Genomic DNA, 27,864 nt, shown 5'->3' with positions numbered 1-27,864 from the left:
AGACCAGCCTGGTCTACAGAGCTAGTTCCAGGACAGTCTCCAAAGCCACAGAGAAACCCTGTCTCGAAAAACCAAAAAAAAAAAAAAAAGAAAGAAAGAAGAAAGAAAAAAGAAAAAAAAAGAAAATTGTTTGAAAATGATTTATGGTATGAAGAGGATCTTGAGGCTCCAAATGATTTGATTTTGTGTTATCATCCATGTCTACTTTTACTGACTTTAATCACAGAATGCCTTGTCAGAATCGATTTCAAGGACTATATCCGGAATTGTTTGAAAGTCTAATACTAGGGTTGGAGAGGTGGCTCAGCAGTGAAAAGTACCGGCCTGCCTTTCCAGAGGGTCTGGGTTCAATTTCCAGCACCCACATGATAGCTCACAACTGTCTAACTCCAGTTCCCCGGGATCTGAAACCCTCACACAGATACAATAATAATACATTAACAACCCCCCCTCAAAAACAAACAAACAAACAAAAAGCAGACAAGAAAGCAAGAAAGAAAGTCCAATACCAAGCAAGGACCAGACTCTTGATAAAGGCGGTGTGATTTCTACTCGGACTTGCGAGATTTTGCATCTCAGAAGATAATTGCTAGAAACATAACTGCCCTACATACACACGACCAGCCTTCCTGTACTTACAACCACAACAAGCCTGGTTGTGTAGGTCACAGGAATGTTTAATTGTACTATATATTTAGATTCACATGACCTAATTTAACTTATTGTGTTAATTTTTCCTTTTGATGCATAAGCTCAAAATTCATTTCTAAATTATGTTAAAACTGAATGTTTTTTTAAGAGCCATATTTATTTTCTTTTTTTGCTTTTCTCTGCAAGTTTTTTTCCCTGCCCTGAAAGACTTGTTAGGCATTTTAGAAGATAACTGAAAAGTATGATGTGGGTTTTTGAGAGGACAGAATGGTAAAAAAAGAAAAAAAAACAAAAACAAAAAACAAACTTAATCAATGGATATTTATGAAGTGAGGGAGAGGCAGATCCCCTTAGAGACGTTTTTGCAATGTGGTGAGGATGAGGTGAAGGTATGTGGACGAGACTCTCAATCATGAGGCACTGAGGAAGGGGTCCTGGAGCAGCTGATACCAACGCTGTCGTCTAAGTCACTCTTCCTTTGCTACAAAGGGACACCATGATTAAGACAACTCATAAAAGAAAGCATTTAATTGGGGGCTTGTTTACGTCTCAGGTCTAGTTAATATCAGCGTGGCCGGAGCATAGGTGGCAGGCGTGGTACTGGAGAAGAAGCTGTGAGAACTATATCATGATTTGCAGGCAGAGAGAAATGGTGGATTGGGAGGAGTCATCTTTTGGGAATCTCAAAGCCCTCCCCCCAGTGACATGCTCATCCAACAAGGCCACACCCTCCTCATCCTTCTAATCCTTTCAGGGAGCTCCACTCCTGGTGGCTCAGCATTCAGATTGTGAGCCTATGGGACATTCTCATTCCTGCTAGCCCTGCTATCTTTCAAGGTCAGGTGAAAGTATAGAGCAGAGAACCCAGAAATATACAGAGGTCCGCAGAGACAGATGCTCCTGGTCCTCTCAATTTCACAGCGAGCTCCTTTGTCACTAGCGGAAGGGACATGGCCCAGTCCTATCAGGATTAAATATAACGTTTCTATCATCTAAAATGATGATCACAAACCTCCTGGAGTAGTTTCTTATAGCTGCTATAAGTACCACAAACTGGGTGATTTAAACAACGCAAATGTGTGACCCCAAAGTTCTAGAGGCTAGACTTCTAAGATCTAGGTGTTGTCAGGCTGGCTCCTTCTGAGGACTGTAAGGGAGAACCTGTCTTCTACCTACTGGTGACACGCAGGGACTCACCGGTGTCACTCAGCTGCAAATGCCTCACTGTGACCTCTGTCGTCAAAAGCATTTGTACTTTGTCTTTATCCATGTTCTCCCTTTTTATAAAGAAATCGGTCTTTATGGATTTGAAAGTCCCACTACTCTAGTATGAACTCATCTGTTGTTGAGACAGAGTCCATATAGCCCAAGATTGTCACAAAGTTGCTGTTTGGAGGGCCGGACGGTGGGCATGCCTTTAATCCCAGCACTCGGGAGGCAGAGGCAGGCGGATCTCTGTGAGTTTGAGGCCAGCCTGGTCTACAAGAGCTAGTGCCAGGACAGGAACCAAAGCTACAGAGAAACCTTGTCTCAAAAAAACTTAAAAAAAAAAAAAAAGAGAAGTTGCTGTTTGGTCCACATGAACTCCTGATCCTCCTGTCAGCCATATGAGCCTATAGCAGCAAGCCTAATAAAAGAGAATTACAGGCAAGGTTGGTGGTGGTGCATGCCTTTTAACCCAGCACCCAGGAGGAAGAGGCAGGCAGATCTCTGTGAGTTCAAGGTCAATAGAGTGAGTTCCAGGACAGCCAGAGTGATTACACAGAGAAACACTGGGTTACACAAAGAAACCCTGTCTTGAAAAAAACATCAGAAAGAGAGGGAGAGAGAGAGAAAGAGAGAGAGAGAGAGAGAGAGAGAGAGAGAGAGAGAGAGAGAGATTACTGTTATTGACAGAATTTCCAACTTTCCAACTGAAACTGCTTCAGCCATGTTTTAATTTAAACCAGAGAGAGTAAAGAATTAAGGGAAACCCTCACTACTATAAACACACCAATTAAAAATATAGGAAGAAAGCCAGGCGGTGGTGGTGCACACCTTTAATCCCAGCACTCAGGAGATAGAGGCAGGTGGATCTCTGTGAGTTCGAGGCCAGCCTGGCTATAAAAGCTAGTTCCAAGCCTTCCAAGTGTTGGGATTAAAGGTGTGTACTACCACACACAACAACTCTCTTCCTTTTTTGTTTTTTTACTTTAAGAACTTCAACTTTTAGTCTGCATACATTTTTAATACACTGTAAACCATTTAAAATTTTCTTTGTCTTTGATGCTCTCTTTACTGTATCTCTGTTTTTCTGACCACATGAGTCTTTAATTTACCAAGCAATCTCAGTAGGACTAAAGCCGTGGCTTTGACGGCTGGATCCAGCCCATTCCTTAGCTTTCCAGCCTCATGGCTGAGGTATTGGCTGTAGCCATGTTTACTACCACAACTCTGGCATTTCAAGGTCCCTGCCAGCAAGCGAGCTTCAGCAGCCTGTGCTTGCAAACCGCACGAACCGCCTGCGTAAAAGAGTCAGAGTTTGCCCTGGCAGGACAGCCCAGAAAGCTGGCATTTTTAAATGGCGCAACTTTTTTCCTGCTATGGCTGAAAACCGAAAAGCATGCGTTCAGCTTTTCGTCAACACCGTTTAAGTGTTTCGTGGCAGGACCTCTTAATGAGCTGCAAGCTTTGCAGCTAAAGCTGAGTCGGGAAGCCTCTCTTAGATGAGAGCGCTTGCTTGCCTCTAACAAGCAGAGCAGACCCGAGAACACAGCGAGTCTAGTTGCCATCAAACAAATCGTAGCACTTTACTCCAAATGCTCTATTCAAAAGCTCTGTCTCCCGCAGGAGCCAGACAGAGATCGCAATGGCAGCACAGCCCCAGGAAGTCGCGCTTTAAAATGACATAGCGTTTTTTCTGCTACTGTTGCCGAATCAGGAAATCTCTCTACAGCACGCCACCAACAAACAGCAAAATTCTGTGTTAAACTCTCTCTCCCTTATTTTTAAGCCTTCTCAGGTCTTTTAAGTGGGTTTAGTCCATCACGTCGGGCACCATTTGTAGTAATAAGGGCAGCGGCTCCAAAGCTACAGAGAAACCCTATTTAAAAAAAAATGAAAAAATAAAATAAAAATAAACACTAGAAGCATAAATGAACAAACTCTGTTAGGTGTATGGATATTTCCAGTAGAATGTCTAACTCTTATAATCCTTATGAGTTTCTCTTTCTGAGTTCTACACAGTTGTTTTATTTATCCTACTGAATTTCTTGTTTATATTTTAAAATTAGCATACAATGCAATAGCTTTCACTACGGCACTTTCACACCTAATTCTTTTCTGTTGTTCCCTCCAGGCCTTTACCCTTTGACTCCTGGCAGTTCCCTTTTTGCTTTCACGGCACGCATTTATTTCTCTTCACCCGGTCCACACAACCTCCATTTGTCCCGCTGGTGGTTCCCCTTTTACTTCCATGCTACTATGGTCAAATCTTAGTGGAAAAAGAAATCCCGGCACGCTTAGTCGCTAGTTTTCCTCCCCTGGCAGTACCTACACTGAGTAGGACAGCAGCGCTGGGAATCTTAATCCTAGTTCTTGGGGTGTAGAGGCAGTTGGTTCAGAAGTTCAAGGTCATCTTTGGCTACAGGGTGAATCTGGCGCCAGCCTGGGTGGGATACACCCCACCTTATCACAGAAAATAAAATAGAAATATTCCTCAAGAACCTCTGTCTCTCTGCTTTTACACAAAATATGCCTATGTGCTCAGTTTCATCATCATAGCAGATTTCGTGGAGTGTTCAGACCTTAATAAACAGTTCCTCAGTAAATGTCTTAGTTAAGCGATTGTTTCACAGGTCTTTCCCAAAAGATACCTTGTAAAGAGTACATTCTAAATTAAAATAAGCTCGGCTCAGCTGCTTATACAGTGCGATCAAGTGGGCTGATCTTTGCGGTGTTGAACAATTCTAAACAAATGGGGATAGCGAATTATTGCCCCAAACCACTATAAAGCGGCTACAGATGTTGATTTCTGAGTAATCGGCAGACATAAGCATGCTTTAGACAAAGTTAACATTTATAATCATTTGGTGATAGTCAGGTAACGTTGTAGCGCTAGCATCCACAGGCAGAAGATGGAAAGCATCGACAGAAATAACTTCATCAATGCTGCATTCGGTCCTTATTTTAGATATTGGATTAAATATATACATTTTAGAAACATTTCCCCCTTTGCTTACAAATGGGTCCTGCTCTGTAAGCATCTGTTTGCCTTTCCACAGACTCCCGCCCGACCTTCCAAACTCAACTAATTGCTGGTGTCAAGTGGTTTTTGCTCAGAGTAAAATAATTTACTCTGTGCTTCGTTCAAATGTTATTCATTTTCAGCTTTGTAGAATTCAATAAACATAAACAAATAGCTATCTGGGGAATGCAAGGCACAGCCTTCAAAGATCCTGTAATCTATTTTTACTGTTGTTCTATCTCATGGTCCCAAATTGGCGTTTTCATTATTTCCTATTCTCTCCATGTGACAGATTTGGTTTTGGGCGCTTTTGATAGCAAAATGTATCTCTCTCAGGCTATTAAATTAGCTGTTTGCTATTTCCCGTTTAAGTTACTATGCAGACCTCTAAGTTGCTTAGCCTGCTTTTTCTAGGGCATTCGTTTCCTCTTTTCCACTGTCTCAGAGACTCCTTTTTCTCTTCCTTACATCTTTTTACTCTTACTTATGAGGGGGTATTTAAATTTCAACCCGGAACTCGGGACCGCGCGCCTTGAATGACGGGAGTCGTAGTTTCTGTGACTTCTGAGTAACCGTCTTTCAGGCGGATTCCAGCCCTTAGCGAAACCCCACAAATCCCAGAGTGCACTCGGGTGGGCCCGCCCCGGCCCGCCCCGGCCCGCCCCTCGTGCGCAGGCGCCCTGGAGCCGCAGGATTTGAATCGGCGGCGTTGTTATTGACGCCATATTGGGGCCGGCGGCGGGTGGCAGAGTTGGGTCTGCGGAGGAGAGGGTTGAGTGCGTTGCCTAGCGCTGTGCGGCCGCAGCCAACTCCCAGCCGCCTCGCGTCGCCGCCGCTCGCCAGCTTCCGTCGGCCCCGGCGCGTGGGAGATCGCGTTTTGGTCGCGCCCCTGGCCGGGTCCACTTCCGAAGGGAGCCGGTCTCGGCGCAGCAGCCTCTGCGTACTCCAGCCCGAGCGAGCGAGCGCACGGCGGGGGTGGCCCGGCCTCTCGGGAGCGGCCCCGAGCCGGCGTCGCGAACCTCGCGCCTCGCCCACCTGCCCTGCCGCGGCCCCGCCGTCCCGGGCCCCACACCCACCGGGCGCATCCGAGGGCCCTCCTGCCCCCGTCCTTCCCGGCCCCGCCCGAGCCGGGCCTCGGCTGCCCGCCGCCATGGCGTGCGGAGCCACTCTGAAAAGGACTCTGGATTTCGATCCTCTGCTGAGCCCCGCGTCTCCGAAGCGGAGGCGGTGTGCGCCTTTGTCGGCCCCGGCGTCGGCTACCGCCTCCCCTGCGGCCGCCACTGCCGCCGCCGCCGCCTCGGCCGCCGCCGCCTCGCCGCAGAAGTATCTCCGGATGGAGCCTTCCCCGTTCGGCGACGTCTCCTCCCGCCTCACCACAGGTGGGCCTCGGCCCCGGGGCCGCCGGGGTGGGCTGCGGCCGGGCGTCTGGGGTGCGGACACAAAGGGAAAGGGCCTGAACCAAGGTGGGGGCGGTGTCGGCAGGTTGGGTGGGTACGGGCCGTGCTGGCCGGCATTATGGGGTAGCTAGCTCATTGTGAGGAAGATCATTTGGGGGCAGGGTCACTGGGATTGTGTCCTTCTGTAGAGACCCGGCGGAAATGACCAGAGAGGATGATATTATTTATAAGTCCGGCGAGAGAAGGGTCACATTTCACCCGAATCTCCCGGTCTCTTGGGCTGAATCGATTGGTTGCAGCTATTAACTCACTGACTGAGTGGTTTGAGGCGAGAAGGCAGCCCCTCCTCCATTTTAGACTTGGCTGGTTTTAGTATAGAAGGGGTGGGGCTTGGAGGGGGATGGATGTCACTGGGGCGAGTTGTAGGCCTGTCATTAATCACCCACAAGAACGCCACTTTGGCTGAGTCAAGACCTGTTTCCCTAGCAGGGTCAACAACAAAGCAAATGTTCTTCCCGAGTACTGTAATGTGATCTCGCTATGCGTCTAGTCCTTAAGAAATCCGAACTTTTAATGAAAAGAACTTGTCCTTTAAATTGGGACTGACTTAATTTATTTGTAAACGCTTTAGTTATCCCAACGAAAACCATCCTAGCCTCGAGAGTAACGAATACCTCAAGATTCCAAGTGGACTTCCGTCTTGAAGTCTTGAAACATTCGGAAAGTGACTGCCGGGTGCACCTTTGGTTGCTTTTGTACATGATGTGTGTACCTAGGGATCTTTCCCCCCCCGTGCACGTCTTAGGGCAGACTTTTGTGGACTTGAAGTCTAAACCTATTTCCTTTGTGTGTGGCATGCAAAGGTCTGTGAGTGCCAGAGAGAGAGAGAGAGAGAGCCCCCTTGGTGATCTCATCCTTAGAGCTTTGATTGGCTTAATTGACCCCCCCCCCCCAGAACCTCATTTTAAAAAAAGACGGGAGTTATATAATTCTGTATCTGGTAACTTCCATATACAATTAACTGTACCAAGTGGGTTTTTCTTACTGTCACATTTAAATACCCAAATCCATGGTGAGACCTCAGTTACCTATTCTTGCTATTAAATATTTGATCTAACTTAGGGCAATACTGTTTTAAGAGTTGCAGTCAGTTTTCATAGGAATGCCAAAAATTTTATTTAATGATCGTACCTAAACTGATCCCCTCCCCCTTATATATGTATAAAGGCATTCATGACGGATATGTTTTAATGAGTGGTTCTTAACATGTGGGTTGCGACCCCAGGTGTCATCAAATATTTACATAACGATTCACAACAGTAGCAAACTTACAGTTATGAAATAGCAACGAAATAATTTTATGGTTGGGTCATCACAACGTGAAGAACTGTATTAAAGGGTCACATCATTAGGAAGGTTGAGAACCACTAGTATAGATATTACAGAAAAAGCAAGAACAAAGTGAAGAATGAATTCTTTGGGGCAGACATTTTTAGTTGTGTTTAATGAAATGGTATCTTTGAGCATTGAAATGGTACCCTAACTACTAATGAGGTCTTTTCAAAGTAGCTGTAACCAGCAATAAATTTCATTAGGGTAGTGTTAGGTTTGTGAGTTACAGTATATCCCTATGCAATTAAAATAATCTTGAACACATACATGAAACACCAGGGAACTATACACCTTCCTTTACTTAGAGGAACTTGTTCAGAAATAATAGTGATCTTTCAAATTTGTCATGTCATTGCTCTCTTTGGAGCAGAGATTAATATACTTCGTGTTCTCTCACATTCAGTTAGGTAAAGTACAATAGTAAAATGATTAGAATTATTGCTAGTCTTTAAGCTAGCTGATAGTTTGATCCTATCTTGAAACCTAAAATCACATCTTAATTAATGTTTATAGTTGGCTAAATAGTAAGTGTGGGTATTTTTAATTAATTTGAATATTGATGTAGAAAATTGACATCCTGAAAAATGAGGGAGATTGCTGAAAGTTTAAATTTGCTAAAATGTACATATTTACTGTAATTTTTAATGATACTGTAAATGTATGGTTGAACTTTTTTGGGTTACAACTAAAGAACTGGAAGTTTTTACAGTGCTTGTACCATATGCAGTTTGTCTTTCTCATTGCTCTTTTTTAGACCTCACGGTCACTTCTGATGGTGATGTTGAGGCTTTGATGGGGCTTATTAGCAGCTTCAGGAACTTGGGCACTGGTTTAAACCCTGACTGTTATTTTAGACATTCCAAGAAGGTGATTCCAAACTTTGATTTGATGACTGCTTTTGTTTAAGTCAATATTTTTCAAACTTACAACTTAATACTAGAGAAAAGAGCTAGTTGAAGGAGTCTAGCTTACCCTCAAGACTTGAAACTGTTACTCTGTTCATTAACAGTGGCTTCAGTTCTTGCCCCCTTTTACACATCATATCTCAAACATGATTTTTGATGTGCCTGACTTACCGATTCAGAATTGCTTTAGGTAGGTTTGACAAACTATGGCCATCTGTTTGTACAGACTGGGAGGCAAGGCTTTTTTAAAATAACATTTTAAAATGGCTGAAAAAGAATAAAAATGATTATTTTATGACATTGAAAAATCAAAAGAATTTAAATGTCAGTGCCATGAAAAACAGTTGGGATCCAGTTATACCTGTCTGCCTTTAAAAGGTTGAAAGTCCATTACAGATTATCTTAGTAAGGTTGTAGAGAGAGTATTTTGCCCCGGAATTCATATTTATTGTCTGATCTTTTATTCCGTACCCCCAACCCCCAAAAAAGTTTGTATATACTCTGACCTAGGATTATAATTCAGTGATTGATGTCTAAAATACTTAGTGTGTAAAAGGATAGTAGATTGGTTTGGAGACAGAGAAGAGCATTTAAATGAAGATGGGGAAATGAGTGTATCAAATACTTATCCTGGGAAGTTGGTGGAAAAGGAAGGAAGGAGGGAGGGAGAGAGATTGAAATGTTCTTATCATGAAGGCCTAGCTAGCCTGGAACTCAGTGCTCTCCCTCCCAAATGCTGGGATTAGAGGGTGGATGCACCCTACTATGCCTTACATAAGATTTTAAGGATATATTTTTTCCCCTAGTACTTTGAGAATTTAATGCATACGTACTTGAAGTGTATTTTGATCAAACACCTAACTCTTCCCCAGATCCACCCCACCCCCATTCCCTGCTTCCCAATTTCATATTCTCTCCCCTGCCCCTTAAAATAGCCTATCAAGTCCCAATTTGTGTTGCTTATGGAATTGGGGTTATCCATTGGAGCATGATTGATCTACTAAGAGCTTAAAGAAAATTGACTGTTTCTACACCAAATACCATCGGCTGTTAATAGGTCCTTAGCTAAGGGTGGAGTCTTGTGCATAAGTGTTGACTGGCTTGATCTTTTATGCAGGTCTTGAACCTGTGATGACGATTGCTGTATTCAGTCCTGTCATGTGCAGAAGACACTGATTCTGGTCTTCCCTGACATCTGGCCCTTACTTTATTTGCTGCCTGTTCCATGATTGTTCCTGAGTATTGGTGGGAAGAGATATGATATGGATCCTTTATAACTGAGCTCTGCACTTTGACCAGTTGTGAGTTTCTGTGTTAACTGTGACTAGTATACAAGAAAAAATTTCTGAGGTCTGAGAGCTACATTAATCTATAGGTACAGAGATACAATTTATAGGGCAGTTTGTTACCATGGCCATTTAACAAAATAATGATATTAGGCTAGAGCAGTTTTGGGTTTTTGACCAGGTTTACAGAGTCAAACATGTGTTTCTGCCTTGGAGCAGGTGGAAATCATAAATGCAGTCAGATAGCAGGGCATTTACCCCGTGACATTCATGCCACTGTTTTACTCATGAACTTGTCATGCCAGACATGAGTTTTGTAGCTCAGAGTTGACAGCTGGGTGATGCTGTTGGGATGACTTTTCTTTCGTAGTAGCCTGCGAAACACCTGCTGCTGTGGAAGCTAGCTAACAGGGAGGAGCTTCTGGGTCAGTACCAGCTTGCTCCTTATCCAGTGACCAGGGTGTGTGGTCCTCAGCAAGAGTCTTAACCATCAAGTTCTGGAGGGCAGCTAATAACATTGACAGTAGTCTTGGAGAGATCTCTGGACACCTGACCAACACTGTAAGGAGCTGTATTTCATACCAGTACTGGACTTTTATTTGGCAATCTAAGTTTTTTTTAATATCTATATTATTGTGTAACCAAAAGATTAGTAAGGCATTCCTAAGGAGTTGTTTTTATTTTTTATAATTTTATTTTATTTTATTTTGTATTTTGAGACTGGGTTTTTCTGTGTAGCAGCTCAGGCTGTCCTGGAACTTGCTTTGTAGATCAGGCTGGTTTTGAATCACAGAGATCTGTCTGCCTCTGCTGGGATTAAAGGTGTGCACCACCACTACCCCATGAAAGGAATTGTTTTAATAAAACCGAAGACTGTCGGTACTATCAGTCAAATCTAACACATTGTTTTTGAAATTATACTATGAATCAGTGGTCTGGTGAATGACCTTCTGTGGATGTTGTTGACTCTGAGTTGGCTAGTTAACTTTAATGTGTACATTGTTTGTAGTTTGTTTTAGGAACTGAGTTGGATGAAAAGTTAAATTCCATTGTAAGAACTCATTGTATTTGTTGGAAGCTTTCCATTAAAAAATGGAAACTACAGCTTGTGAATGGGGAATAGATTGTTCACTAGACATTGATACATGCCTCCAAATGGAGACACCAGCTGGCTTAAAGAAAATATAAATGCTTCTAGGCAAACAAATGATATGTCTGTTGGAGAAGGCAGTGTCTCACTTCAGATGTCATTTTATTGAGTCAGAGTGTCTTTTAATATTTGTGGTTATTTAGACAGCTGCTAAATTTTAGTTTCTCAGTGGAATTGGCAAATAAATGCATTAGTAGTGGTCTTTACTGTGGATTGTATTGTAAACCTGATACTTAAGAGTGTGTAGCTCCAGTTACCTATAACTGGATTAATTAGTTCATCAGAATTTTATGATCCTGTAGTCCTAGTATTTAAACAGTACCCCTTACTGTTGACCTTAATACTATGCAGTATTGTTAATCCACAAAATTTTCTCTGCATATGTGAAAATTTGATGGATTACTTGCCTTTGATAAGATTATCAATTTTTAAAAGGTAAGGAGAAGGGAAACACTTCCTATTTGAACGGGTCTGGCATCTACAGATGCTGCTCTGTATGTTGATTTGCTGAGTATAGCAATTCTAGAACTCAGTTTATCTCAGCATATCTCAACTCCCTGAGAGAGTCATAAATAGTCTGGGGAGAATGACCACAGACAGGTCTCTCAAGTTTAGAGCTGCTGTGGGGCAAATGAATGATACCACCTTTGAAACTAGCTTCAAAATTATTAGTACCCTCTCAGCTAATGTCTTAGCACAAAGTTCTTTTTAGTTAAAGTATTTTATGAGGAAAGTGTAATTAGGAACTACTGCAGTGAAAGGGTTTTGTTTTGTTTTTGGTTTTTTTTTTTTGGTTTTTTTGAGACAGGGTTTCTCTGTAGTTTTGAGCCTGTCCTGGAACTAGCTCTCGTAGACCAGGCTGGTCTCGAACTCACAGAGGTCCGCCTGTCTCTGTCTCCTGAGTGCTGAGATTATAGTGTGCGCCACCACGTCCCAGCTGCAGTGAAAGTTTTAAATGATACTTCTGGGTATTTTTTAGAAAAAGATTTATTTATTTATATGTATGAGTGTTTATGAATGTGAATCCCACACATGTGGTGCCTATGGAAGTCACATCCCCTAGAACTGGAGGTAGGGATGGTTGTGAGCTATCTTGTAGGTGGTGGGAATGGAAACTCAGTCCTCTGCAAGAGCAACAAGTGCTCCTAACTGCTTCTTAATATTTCTTCATATTCCTCTTGGATGGTAAATAGGGACTGCTAGCATTACAATATTGTTAAAGTCTCATTTGGAGGAATTGCACCATTAATTAGAGATTTGCTCACTTTTCTGAAATTATATGTTCCCTGACTTTTTAGTATTTATTTTTGTTACTATTTATAACACCTTAAGAAAATAAGAATGAGGATAGATTAGGGATGAGCTTAGGAGAACTGTTGTTTTCTTTTTTGCTATTTATTTGTTTATTGAGACTTGTCGTTTATTTACCTATTAATTTTCTTATTTGGTTGTTTACTTATTGAGGCAGGGTCTCTCTACATAACTCTGACTGTCCTGGAACTCATTATGTAGACATGACTGCCACTTTCTCCAGAGTGCTGGGTTGTTAAAGGCACATGTCACACTGCCCAACCTTGTTTTATTTTTCAGATGAGATAGTACTGGGTGTGGTGGCACTCAGGAGGCTGAGGCAGGAGGGGCTGCATTTTGAGACCCTGCTTCAAAAATAAAGAGTACTGTGAGCAATGTTAAACTGCCTAAGCAATTGAATAAAATATAGTAGGATTTTTCAAGTATTATTGTCCCTATCCCTAAGAGACTATCCAGTGCTGAAATATAATTACCTGAAAGAACTTTATGATGTAATTGGAAGTATAGATAATAGTTGTTATTGCCAGGACAGTGTAACCTGATATTGACTGTATCAGCCTTCAGTGACTTAGTGTGAAATAGTGCGTTATTGGAGACTGGCATTGTGATCTGCAGCAATGCTTATCTTCTGGTTTAGGGTAATCCCTTACTTAAAACAGCAACAAAACACCTCCCTGAATGAATATAGATATCATAACATACCTATCATAGAGGAGGCAGTTTAGAGACTCAGGACATCTCTTATATGAATTTCTGATCATAACATGAGATTTCTTATAATTTGTTTTGCATAGAGGTCATTATTTGAGTTATCAATTAGATGAAGTCATACTTCATTTTAAATATTAGTATTGCTGTTTTGGTATTCTAATTTTAAACATTAGCTTTCTTTATTGTGATTTATTTAGGTAGCTTGTGATACTTGTGGAATGGGAGTAGCAATACAGCACAGCAGAGTAGTAGATTTTAACCTGTGGGCCCCACACTTAGGTCTGTATTGACTGACATTTCAGAAAGAAGACACTGAAACAGAACACATTCATGTAAATGTGTAAGTGATGGTAGTCCTGCTCTGTCTGGGGTTGTGTGGACTAAAAGCATTTCCACCTTAGTGCTGGGAATAGGCAGGCAGAGTTGAATGGGATTTTTAAAATTTGTCTAATAATCATACTTTCAACAAATAATCTTGCCTTTCTACAGAAAAAAAAGAGGTCATAATATGGTAATTTCTTTAGTTTCCTAGTACCAGCATTACCAACTTTGTCCTTGTCTCGTCTTATAAGTATCCTTATGAATTAACTGAGTTAATAAAAATCAAGGAAGATTTTTCTTTTCCAAAGGAGTCTTGTCCTCCTAACTACCCCCACCCACAGACCTCCTTGACTTTGCTGTTTTTGGGTCTTCAGTTGAAAACATTTCTTCTAGCTTGTGCTCTAAAAGGAATTTGAAAGAGCTTTCAGATGCCTGTTTGCATTTGTACCTCGGACAACTTCCAAGCCAGTCAGCAGTGATGTGAATTAATGCCACTTAATTTTCATGTTTTGAATTTTTTTGGCTATTCTTTCTGTGCTCTTCTAACTTTAAATCTTAGGAGCCAGGCTGTGGTGGCGCACGCCTTTAATCCCAGCACTTGGGAGGCAGAGACAGGCGGATCTCTTTGAGTTCGAGGACAGCCTGGTCTACAGAGCTAGTTCCAGTACAGGACCCAAAAGAGAAACCCTGTCTCGAAAAATCCAAAAAAAAAAAAATCTCAGGATTTTTTTTCTCTTGTGACATGGTTTCTCTGCAAAACAGCCCTGACTGTCCTGGGTCTCACTGTAGACCAGATTGGCCTTGAACTCAGAGATCCACCTGCCACCGTCTCTGAGTGCTGGGATTAAAGGCGTGCGCCACCACCACCCAGCAGAATACAGGATTTCTTTAGTTCTAGTTTCAGCTCCACGGCCACCTCACTTAATAGTTCCCAAAGGGGTCGCATGACTTAAGTTTCTACTCACAGATAACTCACTAATTTGTGTCTTTAAACCTCTTTCTCTCTCTTTCTCTGTGTATGTGTGTGGGGTGTAAGTGTGTGTATGGTAAGTGTACATGCATGTATGTATACATATTTGCATTATGTCTTAGCTTAGGTTCAAAATTGACATTTGGAGTCTTCCTCGGTCACTCCTAACCTTAGTTATTGAGGCAGGATCTCTAGTTGAATCCAGAGGTAGCCATCTTGCTCCTGTGTCGTCTTCACTTTCTGAGGGCCACTGCACTGTCCCTCCACTCCCAACTCAGAATCTTTTGGCTTTTAAATTCATGAATTAATCTTTAGATTCCAATCAGTATTTTCTTGTGGAGAGTTGGTCTTAATTCTTCTTTTATAGTAGTCACTACAGAAAAATGCATTTGTTTGTCATCAATCACATGAGAAATCTTAGGAGAAATCAGAGACCGTTTTTCAAATGTTGGCCACACATTCATATATATATTTTAAATAGGGGGCTAGTAAGATTGTTCAGCAGTTAAGAGTGCTTATTGCACTTGCAGAGAACTTGAGTTCTGTTCCCAGAAACCATGGTATTCAGCTCACAACTCTTTGTAATTCCGGCTCCAGGGTTATCTCTGGTCTCTGGGCATCCACACGCATGTGCAAAGACAGACACATATAAACTTTTTGTTTGTTTGGGTCCCGTTCCCCTGCCCCCCTAGACAGGGTTTCTCTGTAGCTTTGGTGCCTGTCTGGGAACTAGCTCTTGTGTGCTGGGATTAAAGGCTTGCGCCACCACTGCCCCACTACACATAAGCATTTTTTAAAAATAATAAAAGAAAGTACTAGAATCAAATAGGATGTTATTTAGAGTGTGAAACATGACTTAGCAAGTATTGGCACCATTTTTCTGTGTAGCTTATTTGGGAGAAAGAATGCCTGAGCACATGAATAGGAAATGGATTCGTATTTCAACTTTAATTATGCTGTCCTTAAAGTCTTCTCCCCTCTGTCTTTGCAAACCGAGTGAGATTCTAAGTTTGCATTATGTAACATTTCTAAGAGGCATTCATTCATTTAGCATCTACATGAGGAAGAAAAAGTGCTTTAACCACTGCAAGGTCAGACTCTGTTATTTCACTGGTAGTATAAAGCCACTGATAACTTGAGATACTTCAACAGCTTACTGTAAACCCTTTAAGTAACTATAAATTATTTTGCCTTTGTGACTGGTGAGTTGGACTAAGAGCTGAATTAACTCTGCTTCTAGATTAGACCGGACCATGTATTCTCTGTAGCACATATATTTCCCCGTTCTGGGTTTTGATTGGTTCCATTTCCCCTTTCTCTCCCCTGCTTATTGCTGTTGCTATTTTTGCTTTGTTTTAAAGTTTAAGATTGCCCACAGTTTCTAACCTGTAGGCTGTTTGAGAAGATACTTACATTAGAGGCACACAACAAAAGCAGTTGGATATCCAACACATCCCTTTTGGTGTCATATGAACTGGAATTTAGTAGCAGGGGACCTTTCTGTTCCCAGCAGGCAGAACTATCCTTAACACCATTTCCAAGAGATCAGATGCCCTCTTCTAGCCTCCACAGTCACTACATGCATATAGTATAGTTATCCACACGCAGGCACAAGACTCATACACGAAATAGAAATAAACCCCTCCCCCCCAAAATAAGTAAAATAATCCTTTCTTTAAAATTCTGAACATTTTCTTAGACAAAGAAAAGAGACTACTGAAGATTAAAAATGAAAGGCACCAGTATTAAATATTGAATAGGATTGTTACTGTATATAAGTCTCTATTGCATTGTTTACTTCTGCTTTCACTAAACTTCTTGGGATTTAGTTTCACATAGAGCTAAAGGGGTTAGTGAGAAAGTGGAGGTGACTAGGGGAGTGGAAACCTCAGGCATCTTTTGGTTAGATCAAAGTTCCTATTTTTTTTTAAAGATTTTTTTAAAAATTTATTTACTTATTATGTATACAATGTTCTGTCTGCAGGTATGCCTGCAGGCCAGAAGAGGACACCAGATCTCATAGATGGTTGTGAGCCACCATGTGGCTGCTGGGAATTGAACTCAGTACCTCTGGAAGAGCAGCCAGTGCTCTTAACCTCTGAGCTGTCTCTCCAGCCCCAAAGTTCCTATTTTCAACTAGAAGTCTCTGTATAGTGGATCGTATTGGCTCAAAAATAATATTCTGGATATGATCTTAACTGTTTCAGTGGCTGTGTTAAAGATAACTGCATTGTAGTGCAGTGATTCTTGTGTATTGTACCACATGGGCTTTGCTTCCCAAGATTCAGAATGTTTTGTTGTTAGTGCTGGAATAGTTTCAGGTTTCATTGTGCTTCATATTAACTAAGGCAGTGACAGTTTTATGCATGGTGAAGTATTAATTGCCTTGGACGCTGTTATTTTAGATCTGTGGTCACCACTTTTCACTGGCCTGCGCTGGAATGTGCATAGTCTTCCCTTCTAATGGTTGGAAATGCCTGTTCATTTCAGTAGTTCTGTATATAATGGATAGATGAGCTGAGTTTACTCTAAGTAAATGGGTTTTAATCAGACTATCTGACCACTGTTTTGAGTAAAAAGCTTAAGTTTAGCATTTACTAGTTAGTGCTCAACAGGATTTGACTTTGAATTGTTAGGTTTCAGGTGGGCTGTTTATTTTTTAGGATTCATTTTATGTGTATATGTGTGTATGGGAGTGTATGCTGCATGTATGTGCCTGAAGAGGCCAGAAGAGGGTTGGATATACTACTTCTAAAAACGTGCCCCTGTTAACTGTGCTCAAGGAAATTGTATTATCATGAAAATTTAGATCTTTCCAAATTTGTACTTTTTCCTTTTAGAACAAATTCTGTACAACATAAAACAGGAGTATAAGCGTATGCAGAAGAGAAGACATTTAGAAGCTAGTTTTCAGCAGACAGACCCGGGTTGTAGTTCTGATTCACAGCCACATGCATTTCTCATCAGTGGACCAGTGTCACCAGGTAATAAGAAACTTTATTTTTTTTTAAAGCCTTATTTTATGTGTAATGTTTTTAAGGTGTCAGATCGCCCAGGGACTAGATTTAGATACATTTATGAACTGCCATGTGGGTGCTAGGACTTGAACCCTGGTCCCCTGAAAGAGCAGTCAGTGCTCTTAACCACCCAGCCGTCTCTCCAGCCCCAATAAGAAACTTTAATAGGTGAAAGAAATGCTATGTGAGAAATTACGGGAGAAGTAAGGATGCAAATGCCCATAGTGACTTAAAGAACTTGTTTTTCTCTAAGATTAAAAAAAAATTATGCTAGTTATAATATTAAAGTAATCAGCACTTGAATTCCCAGCAACCAGACAGCCACTTTATTAGCAGCCCTAAAACGGACACTTTGTAAGTATAATGACTTGTAACTTCCGTTAAAAACTTTCAAAACACCCAATTTTATGTATTTTTATGCTTTTGTCTGTATGTATATACTTGAAAGTACTTTAAATGATCCTTAAAGAGGATGACTGTTTAAGGAAATAATTTTCTATGATGTATCTCATTATTTGATGCTATCAGTGACTGTTAAATTAATAATATTTCAGAACTCAACCATAAAATACAGATGTTTTCTCCCCTACAGACTAGCCTAACTGGTGGCATTAATGAAAAACTGTTAGAGAAAAGTACACAGTTCAAAGAAATAATCATGATAAGAGCCTTCCCCCTTTAAGAAGTCACAAAAATGGACTTTCTGAATGTTTGGTCATGAGTCAATTTGTTAGAGATATGTTGATATCCTATTCGTAAAGTTTTTAATACAGATCTGCGCTCTCTGTGTTAACAATTTTCTCTTAAAACTTTTTAGTTACGAAAGCATGGAAGAAATATTCTTGCTAATTTGAAACTGACAAACACTGGTGCAACTGCTTTTGGATACAGCTGCATTAGTTTGATAACTTTGGTTCTGTTGGAATTTTAAGAATGAACTTATGTGAATTAGATTATATTAACGAATGAGATTATGATCACTATTCAAAGCTTAGAATCAATTATGTTTTTAAATTAAGTATCTACATTCCAGAATTTTCCCTATAGCAACTTTAAGACATGATTTTTTTTTTGGGGGGGGGGGTTTGGTTTTTTCGAGACAGGGTTTCTCTGTAGCTTTGGAGCCTGTCCTGGAACTAGCTCTTGTAGACCAGGCTGGTCTCGAACTCACAGAGATCCGCCTGCCTCTGCCTCCCAAGTGTTGGGATTAAAGGTGTGCGCCACCACTGCCCGGCTAAGACATGATTCTTTAATAGGACAGTAAAGCGTTTGGAAAATGAGGAATATTGAAGTGGTGGCATAATCTGCTTGTGAGGCTTTACCGTATGGCCTTAAATATAAACAGTTGATAATAAAACAAGTGTCTTTTATAGTACTACTCTAATTTTAAACTGAAGCTTTAAATCAGTTATATTTCTTTTGTGGCTAATTTTGTAAATGAGCCACTAAACGTTCTAAGCAGGTATTTGCTGGGAGGATATTAAGTTTTGTAATGAGCTCCATCATTACAATAATTTTGTTTTGAGGTTTTCTCTATTCATCTTTAGGCTTTTCCTCTGGATAGCATCTCTTTTTCCAGAGTCACAGCTGATCGAATTACTAGTTGGACCTGTTTATCATAAAGAATAAATTTTAAAGGACATGGCACAGTTCTAATGTTACTTGCTTTCAGAGTGAATTCTGTTATGGTTCTAAATCAGGTGCTGTTTTATTTATGTTGTACATAGGGACTTCATCTGCAACATCCTCACCATTAAAAAAAGAACAGCCCTTATTTACTCTAAGGCAGGTTGGGATGATCTGTGAACGTTTGTTGAAAGAACGGGAAGAGAAAGTTCGAGAAGAATATGAAGAAATACTGAACACAAAACTTGCAGGTAACAAATGAATTTATTTTAGAATATCCCAGTGTTCTGCTGCTGAGAAGAGACATCATGAAAGCATTTAACTGGGGGCTTGTTCAGTTTTAGGTTAGTCGATTATGGCAGCGTGCAGATAGGCGCTATGGCAATAACTGAGAGCTACACCCTGATCCCTAGTAAGAGAGAGAAGGCTTAGGAAACCTTGAGTCACTAACCAGCTCCCAAGTCTTGAGAGACTTAGTAGTTATGAAAGGTTGGCTTTACCTATGCTTGTCCCACTAGCTCTTGTAATTTAAATTAACCTGTTTCTCTTCATCTACAGTTGCCTCAGGACTTTTTACCTCTTTGATTCTGTACGTCCTACTCTGGCTATTTAGCTGCTCCACCCCCCCCCCCCCCCAGGCTCTCCCTTCCTCCCTTTAATGCTCTTCTCTCTTCTCCTGATTCAATAAGTAGGAGGATTCGTCCTCCTAGTTATTATCTCACCCTATAGCCCCTCCTATCTCTCTACTGCGTAGCTATTGGCCATTGTCTTTTTAATAGACCAGTCAGGTGCCTTAGGCAGGCAAGGTAAAACAACGGATTACATATTTAAACAAATGCAGCATAGACAGATGTAACACATCTTTGCCTAGTTAAATATTTCACAATAAAGACCAACCCCAGTGATGTAAGGTAATCAAATAAAATTTGATAGGGAAATTGTTCGACACTAAATATTGGAGTGTTGCCAATGGGGGCTCTAGGTGTACCTTCCAACAAGGCTATGCCTCCTAATCCTTCTAATTTTTTCAGAGTTCCACTCTTTGGAGATTCAAATGTTCAAGTGTTCAAATATATGAACCTATTGGGTCCATTCTTATTCAAACGGCCACACCAAGAAACTGTTGTAAGAACTGAATTATTCCCACCATGTTTTATGCTGGGTGAAAGTATTTTCTGTACATTGATACAGTGTTGTCTATTAACCAAAGCATTCCAGCAAAAAAGAAAGAAAAAAAAAAGGAACTCAACATTCTTAAAACCCACACCTCACTTTCATGGCCCTAGGGAAGAACTAGTTATGTTGATCAGCTGCAGTATTAGTAAATTTAAATTTTTATGTTGTATCCTATGGATGTGGAAAACAACTCTGTTTACAATTACTACTGAGGTTATGGGAAGGATGAAGGTGTTAGAGTGCCTTTATGTAGATTTATATTTTTAGATACATTAAATGGGCTATTTGCAAGTCATATAATTGACACATCTTTATTTGTAGAACAATATGATGCATTTGTGAAGTTTACGCATGATCAGATAATGCGGCGATATGGAGAACAACCTGCTAGTTGTAAGTATTTGACCTTTGAACTATAAACTGAAATAATGTTTTCATATTTAAAAAGAGTTGATAAAAATGTATTGATGTTGGAGTTAGGGTAAAAAAATGTAGAGATAGGGTTTAAAACAGAAGTAAAATGCTCTTGGTCACTTAAATACCTAGGGGCGATGTTACAAATGAACTAATCTTATATGTTTTATTTTTGTCTCATTCTTTGCACTAATACTCCTTTTCTCCTCCAGATGTTTCATGAATCACGCTTTTTGCATTTGTGGGCTGCCCTGTTCCTTGTTGAGTTGTTGCAGGAGGTCCCAGCTGTGACGTGCAACAGTGCCAGTGCCCATCTGTGAATACAGGTTCTTTCAAGCTTTCGTCAGTGACAACCACTCTTAGGCAGCAGCAATTGGTTTTGGAAATTTCCGTGATGTCATTACCACCTGGATGTGGACCTTTGCTACTTGTATTAATACCAGTGGCCTCGTTTTGCTGTATCATTACAATTTGGCTTCTTTATATTAATGTTTGAAAGGGATTAAAGTTGGCATCTAGAACATGCCCTTCACTGGTTATGTAAATAAAGCTGTAGAATGACACGTCAGATGAAGTTAGTGTGATTTTAATTGTGCACTACAACCAAGCTGTAACCAGTTATTAATAATTTAGAATGTAATCCCAGGACAATTAAGCAGTTAGTCTACAGTACTTCTGTGAAATAGTGGAGGAGGAGGGCATTTCTGTATTTCAGGACTTTCATTGGGGTTTCAGAATGGGTTTATATGATTTCCTTTATTATTATTTTTTTGGTAGTTCTATTTATTCTATCAGTCTTTTTAACAAATGTTTATTGCTGCACCCCCCCCCCCCCCCCAGTGTATCATTGTTTTACTGCCCTTGTAGCACTGGAGTTTAGTTGGAAAAATAAAACATTTACTTCTATTCTACTTGTTTTCTAATTGTACACATGGGTAGTATTTGAATAAAGTAGTGTTTTAAATATAAGTATTTTCTAGAACTCAATAAAGTTAGTTTTCTGGTAAGGTTTACCTTTTATTAAATGCTGTTTCCAAAAATTAAGTTCTGATTCAGAATTGCTTCTGTAACTTGCTGTTGTACAGCAAGCTGCATAGCAAGATCTCAAACAGTGTAGAATTTTTTTACCTTCGATTCCAGTTTTAATGTTTTTGAATGATGTGATTCATGACAGCATGGCTGCTCTAGTTGATATACACAGTTTAGGGTAGAAAGAGTGTAGTTTCGCCCACAATTCCAGGCTATAATTCATCGCTGGGGAAGTCAAAACATCCAGGTAAGAGCAGAGAGCAATGGACGCACAATACTGTTACCTTTCTCTTACAGCTTAAGGGCCAGTGCCACTTCTCTTTCAGGTTGGTTCTTCCTAATCAGTTAAAGCAGTTCAGCCCCCCCACAGACATGCCCACAGGCCAACCTGATCTAGACAAACCTTGGCAGGCTTAGGAAATCCTAGGTGGGTGGTGTTGACAAAATTAACATTAAAGGGGCTGGAAAGAGGCTCAGCCTTTAAAGAGCACTTTTTGCTTTTACATAGACCCAGGTTTAGTTCCCAGCACCCACACAGCAGCTCACCAACAGATGCTCAAAGGTCACAAGATGCACATAGTATACACATACACTCTCAGGCACACACATATACCCAAAACATTAAGTATTTTCAAAACACTAACATCACTTGAATGAATGAACACACTTTCCATTCATGGTTCTCAAAGTACCTTTCTTAGAGCAAGCTGAAACTGCTAGCCATACACTTGTACTATGATAGTGGGGAGACAGGAAGGAGGGTCAGGAGTCAAGGCTAGTCTGGTCAGTATAAGAGGGAACCTCCCCTTCCCCCCAATCAAAAATATTGCTCAGTGAATTCTACTGAGTTTTAAAAAAAGATTTATTTATATATATATATACATGTGTGTAGGTTCCTGAGGCCGGAAGACTCCCTGTGTGGAGGCTGGGAGTCAAACTCCTGTAGTCCTCTGCAAGATGAGCAAGTATTCTTAACTGCTGAGCTATCTTTCTGGCCCCTTCTGAAGTGTAGTAGCATACTTCTAGTCATTAGACTAGTCTTAAACATACTATTTCATTTGTAATACATTCACTGAAAACAGGATTTTGGCTTTTTAACTTAACTGCATTCCATAACTTCATTTAAAAGCAAGCAGCCAAAGTGTTGTAGGGCCTTCACAAGTCCATTAGTGTATGAGAAACACAAGTCGTAATCTGGTGGCTGGCTGTAAACTGAGCCTTTCAGTCTCAACAACTAGAGCGTTAACAGTAAGTATCTTTGGCCTCTCGTTAGGTGCCAGTTAAACTTTCCCCTCCCCACATTGTGCCAACAAGAGATCACATCTTTCAAATTTAGCCCTCGACAACTGGCTAGGAAAACATTCATAGAAGTTGAGAGAATTTTTCCTTCAAGTATAAGCTGCTGTAAATTGTTTTCAAGAAGTTAGACTTGTAAATGCCAGCGCATGTATGCTTCTCTGTAACCTCCGTACTATCAGTCCAAAGCAGAATGTCGACTGCATTCGTAGCTCCTCATTTGCTGAGGGTTTTTAGCTCTAGTTCTCTAAGCCTACCTTCTACCCCCAGGATTCAAGATTCTAAGCTTCTGGAACAACTCTTAACTTTCTGGAAGGACTAAGCCTGTTACTTGGAGCCTTTCTTTATGCTACAATTAACAACCTAGCCATTACAAGTTATAAACCAGATGGCAGGCTTAAAGTTTTAGGTGTTTGTGTGTGCAGGTGCCCACAGAGACCAGAAAGAGGGTGGTAGATCTTCTGGAGCTAGAGTTACAGGTAGTTTTTGAAGAGTCTGATATGGTTGTTATAAACCAAACTCTGATCCTTAAGAAGAAAAGCAAGTGTTCTTAACTAGTGAACCATACCTTCAGCCCCTGAACTTGTAGTGCTTAGGGTAAACCTTTGTGTAAGAATATAGGGTGATGCTATGGGTTCAATGTTATAAAGTAATAGTGAATGGCTTCTCCCCTGTCCAGTTTGAACACCTGGTTAGGTCATTTGGTATTAAATCCAATCAATGGATAACATTTGAGCTTAAAACACCAAGATATTTCCTCAACTTCTTTACCGGCTGCTCTTATATTAACTTTTACTGTTTTCCTGAAATTTTAACTATAAATAAGCATAAACCTCAAAGCTATAGAGTTTGAGTTCCTTGCCTCTCTTTTCGATATTGATTTTGGTGACCTGATCTCGATTACAACAAGATTTGCCACCTCACTGGGTGGCATTTCACTTAAATGCCTCACAGGATATCCCCTAATTTATATCCAAAGCCAAGCTCATAATGTTTCTTTTAGTAAGTTAAGCCTTCTGTAACTATAATGAAATCCTCAGGAAGTTTATTTCAGCATTGAAGGTTTCAGTGGTTGGTTATCCTTGTTGCTTTGGTCTACGATGAGGCAGCAGCATATGGCTGAGGGCAGTGTAGACCTAAACCACTCGCTCATCAGCCAGGGAGCGAGAGAGTGAAATGACTGGCAGTTGGATTCTACATTTTCCTTGGGGTCATGAGAAGTTTCCTTTAGGCCTTACTTACTTCCTAGACATTCCACCTGTCATCCCAGGGACTAAGCCTCACACATGGTCCTCTGGTCCTTAACGAAACCACAGCAGGCCCCGATAGAGCCGTGCTGTTTTTAAGCAGAAAGGATCTTAGGCTTGTCATGTCATCCACTTGTAGTGCCACCGGCTCTCCTGTTGCCTAGTCTAAGATTTGCCTTGTGGGATCATCTCAGTGGTCACCTATCAGGTTACTGCTGACCACTTAGAAAATAAACTGTCGAGCTATGACCCGTACCCCTGCCCTTCTCATTCACTTGCTGTTGCTTGAGCCACCTCACCCGTTCTGGACGTCCACTCCCACCTTAGGACATTTGTTATTTTTGCTCTCCTGTTCTAGTGAGTGCACTCAGCACTTTCATGGGTTGGGTGGGTAGGTTTTTTTTTTTTTTTAACTCTTTGTAGTTTTGCTCTGACCATTCTTTAAGAGTACAATGCATGCCTACTTCTTACCCCATTGTTGTTTTCTACCACTTGGCTAAAGTAGGAAGAAGACAAGGCTCTTTGATTTATGAAGTATCTCGGAAGGAGCAGATACACAGTACATGCTTGATATTTCTTTAACAAAGTAATTTAAGATTTCAGATTAGTATTTCATGAAAACAAAAGAGAAATAATCAGAATGAATGCCCTAATTCTAAGCTAGTTGAGGTTTCAGTTTTCCTCAACTAAGGGCTGAATTTTCGAGAATGTCAAGTAATTATAACACATCATTTTAATGGTTTAGTATGACAAGTATTTTTGATATTATGAGAACAGTTCCTGTTGTGCTGCTCTTAATCTTAGATGGCAGAGAAAATCAGCATGCATATGGCATGTACAAATGTAGGTAAATACCTAGGAAAAGAAAAGAACATGTGCCTTGGCAAGATAAAAATCTGCCAGTGTTAACGGTGTTAAGACCAGCCTCTGTATTTTACATGCATAAAACGTTGTATTGTTTAAAGAAACATTTTCTGATCTAGGCATAATGGTAAAAGCCTTTCTTTATAATCTCAGCACTTGGGGGAGATCATAAGTTTGAGGCAGGCAAGCAGGCCTGGGTTACCCAACAGTGAAGCCAGCCTGGGGCGTCAGTTTCTCAGTTTTATCTGGGATACATACATCTGTGTTGAGGGATTAAAATGAATTTTGCTCTCAGAGCAGGCCTGAGTTTAGTTCCCAGCACCCACATCTGGGGGAATCAACAGCTGACTCTAACTCCAGGTTTTTGGAGCCTGTTCTGAAACTAGCTCTTGTAGGCCAGGTTGTCCTTGAACTCAGAGATCCTGTCTGCCTCTGCCTCCCAAGTGCTGGGACTGACAACATGCGCCAGCACCACCCGGCTGTGAAGGCTTTTTAAAGAGTTTTTTTTTTTTTCCTGAACATGGGCTCTCTGAATCACCTGTAAGGCAATTTTGGCATCCGTCTCTAAATTCTCGGGGGATGTGGGGGTGGGTGGGTGTGAACATTAAGTAAGCTTTAGGTGTCCAATCCTTAAGTTCTTTGCATGAAAGAGATCCTGATATTTTATCCGGGTCTTTATATTTCTGAGTTTTGTCAGCTTGGGTGCACTTTGTGAAGGCCTTTACTAGCTGTGCTGTGGGTATCTTTGACTGTTCATGTGAATATTTTGACATTAAATATAAAGCCAAACAGCAAGAAAAACACCTGTTTTTTATTTTATACAATACGCATAGTGTGAGGAGTGAAAGTATCTGGAGAAAGGCATGAGTACTGCTGACCAAGTGTAAGTAACTTACTCTGGATAAGAAAGTATGTCATTTATACACTATACACTCAACTCTTTGTTTAGAATTTAGTAATAACTGTAGCAAGTATAGTTACATTGTGTAAAAGCTTTTGGTCATTTATGCATTTGTTGATCAGATTTGAAGTACTCCAAAGACGTTTCGATGCACTGATTTCAGGTTAGCAGTGCACTTTTTGGTTAAACTCAGCTCAGCAGTAGTTTCTTCTGATAGCGTGTCAGATGTGGAACACCTGTCTTCACTTATTTGCTTTTTAGCAGCCTCCCCATGTCAGCCTTGCTACATGGTCAGTCTTCTGTTTTGTAGGTTTTATAAAGCCCAAAAGCTCTAGTTCAGAAACAGCTCTAATAAATCGAGCACTGGAGACTCTAGCTAAGGAAAATTAGTTTTTTTTCACAAGAAGGCTAAAATTTCAAAGTTAAAACAGTAACTGGTAATTGAAATAGGTAGTTAAAATAATATTCCCTAAACTTTAAATAATCCTATTGGAAAATTTAAATGCAGTTAGAATACACTGCTAATAAAGCTCAGATGGAGCTGTGTGGGATGGTGCACACCTATAGCAATCCCAGCATTATATAAGAACTGACTCTTTCCCAATTTTCTAAAGATGTATTTACAGACTGGATATAAGCTGAATTCTAGGTTTGATCTCAGATTAATTCAGGACACTTGGAAATGTAGGTGGTTGTAGAATGGTATGGTTGAGAAGGATACATCTATGAATTACTAGATGTGGCTTTTTTGTTTGTGTACTTTTTGTGCTGGGGCTTGGATTCTAGGCCCTCCCTGTGTTTAATTAAGAACATGCTGTATCACTGACCTGGACTCTCAGGCCCAAGAAAAAAAGAAACTTAAAAAACTTTTACTAATGGGCTGGAGAGATGGCTCAGAGGTTAAGAGCATTGCCTGCTCTTCCATAGGTCCTGAGTTCAATTCCCAGCAACCACATGGTGGCTCACAACCATCTGTAATGAGATCTGGTGCCCTCTTCTGGCCTGCAGACATACACACAGACAGAATATTGTATACATAATAAATAAATAAATAAATATTTAAAAAAAAAACTTTTACTAAGACACCATAGGCCTGGTTTTAAAAGGATACTGGATTATTTCATTCATTTCTTCTGAGCTTGTAGAATTTGCATCCATTTTTTCAGCAGCTGTCACAACTGTTGCAAAAGCCTTTTGAGTACACAAGAAAAGAAAATTTGTTGCTAGGCATCTTTTCTGTACTAATCAGGCTTTAGTACTGCTACTGTAGATAACTGGCGCATCTTTTTCATGTCAGACTTTAGATTCTCAAAACCATACTAATATAACACTGGCTCTTTATATGCTAGTTTTAGAGAACTAACGCAGAACAGCAAAAAAACACAGCTAGTTAAAAATTTAAAAAGCAGCTGGGCAGGGTGGTGCACACCTTTAATCCCAGCACTTGGGAGGCTTGGCAGGTGGATCTCTGTGAGTTCGAGGCCAGCCTGGTCTACAACAGCTAGTTCAAGGACAGGCACCAAAGCTACAGAGAGAAACCCAGTCTCAAAATACCAAAAAAATTTAAAAAATAAATAAAAAGCGAAGAAAGCCGTTGTCTCCTCTTCTTTCAGTCTTACTCCAGGAAGATGCATATTTTTCTTGGTAAGAGCTAATTCAGCACATCCTTTAATGTTGAGTTAAGATCTCTTTACTACTCTTCTCAGGATGGCAGCACTTGTCCTTCACCTTGCGGGCATTTCCTGAAATGTTCTTCCTGACTGGAATTTCTCCTGTTGTACGAAGGGTACTCATTACACCCTGTATTCTGTGGAGTGCACAGACTGACTGGAGTCTTTTTTTTTGCTTTTAAAGAATGCAGGATAAGAACAGAGCTTGTGAATACAGACTGCTAAGATGCTACTTCCTAAGGAACTTCTGAAGTGTAACAATTTGTTTCCCAAACAAAAATGAAAAAATAAAAGTTGAAATCAAA

The 27,864-nt window shown here is 40.6% G+C and overlaps 2 protein-coding genes across 2 annotated transcripts in view; one reads left to right on the top strand and one right to left on the bottom strand.

The window, feature by feature from the left end:
- The first annotated feature begins 5,570 nt into the window (after positions 1 to 5,570).
- Positions 5,571 to 21,463, top strand: Akirin2 (akirin 2). The gene is made up of 5 exons (XM_075971236.1): positions 5,571 to 6,255; positions 17,160 to 17,303; positions 19,064 to 19,213; positions 20,460 to 20,531; positions 20,765 to 21,463. The coding sequence occupies exons 1-5, from the start codon at positions 6,027 to 6,029 to the stop codon at positions 20,773 to 20,775; spliced, it is 606 nt and encodes a 201-aa protein (XP_075827351.1). The 5' UTR covers positions 5,571 to 6,026; the 3' UTR covers positions 20,776 to 21,463.
- Positions 21,464 to 25,779: 4,316 nt separating this feature from the next.
- Positions 25,780 to 27,864, bottom strand: part of Orc3 (origin recognition complex subunit 3) — a 48,564-nt gene continuing 46,479 nt past the window's right edge. Inside the window, exons 19-20 of the mRNA XM_075971233.1 lie at positions 27,001 to 27,080; positions 25,780 to 26,252 (exon numbers count right to left, since the gene is read on the bottom strand). Of these exons, the coding sequence (XP_075827348.1) occupies positions 26,147 to 26,252; positions 27,001 to 27,080 (186 nt within the window). The 3' untranslated portion in view covers positions 25,780 to 26,146. The remainder of the gene's footprint in view (positions 26,253 to 27,000; positions 27,081 to 27,864) is intronic.

This window comes from Microtus pennsylvanicus, chromosome 5 (genome assembly GCF_037038515.1).
Source record: "Microtus pennsylvanicus isolate mMicPen1 chromosome 5, mMicPen1.hap1, whole genome shotgun sequence".
NCBI lineage: Eukaryota > Metazoa > Chordata > Mammalia > Rodentia > Cricetidae > Microtus > Microtus pennsylvanicus.
The sequence above is the reverse complement of the archived record's forward strand: the minus strand, read 5'-3'. Positions and strand labels throughout refer to the sequence as shown.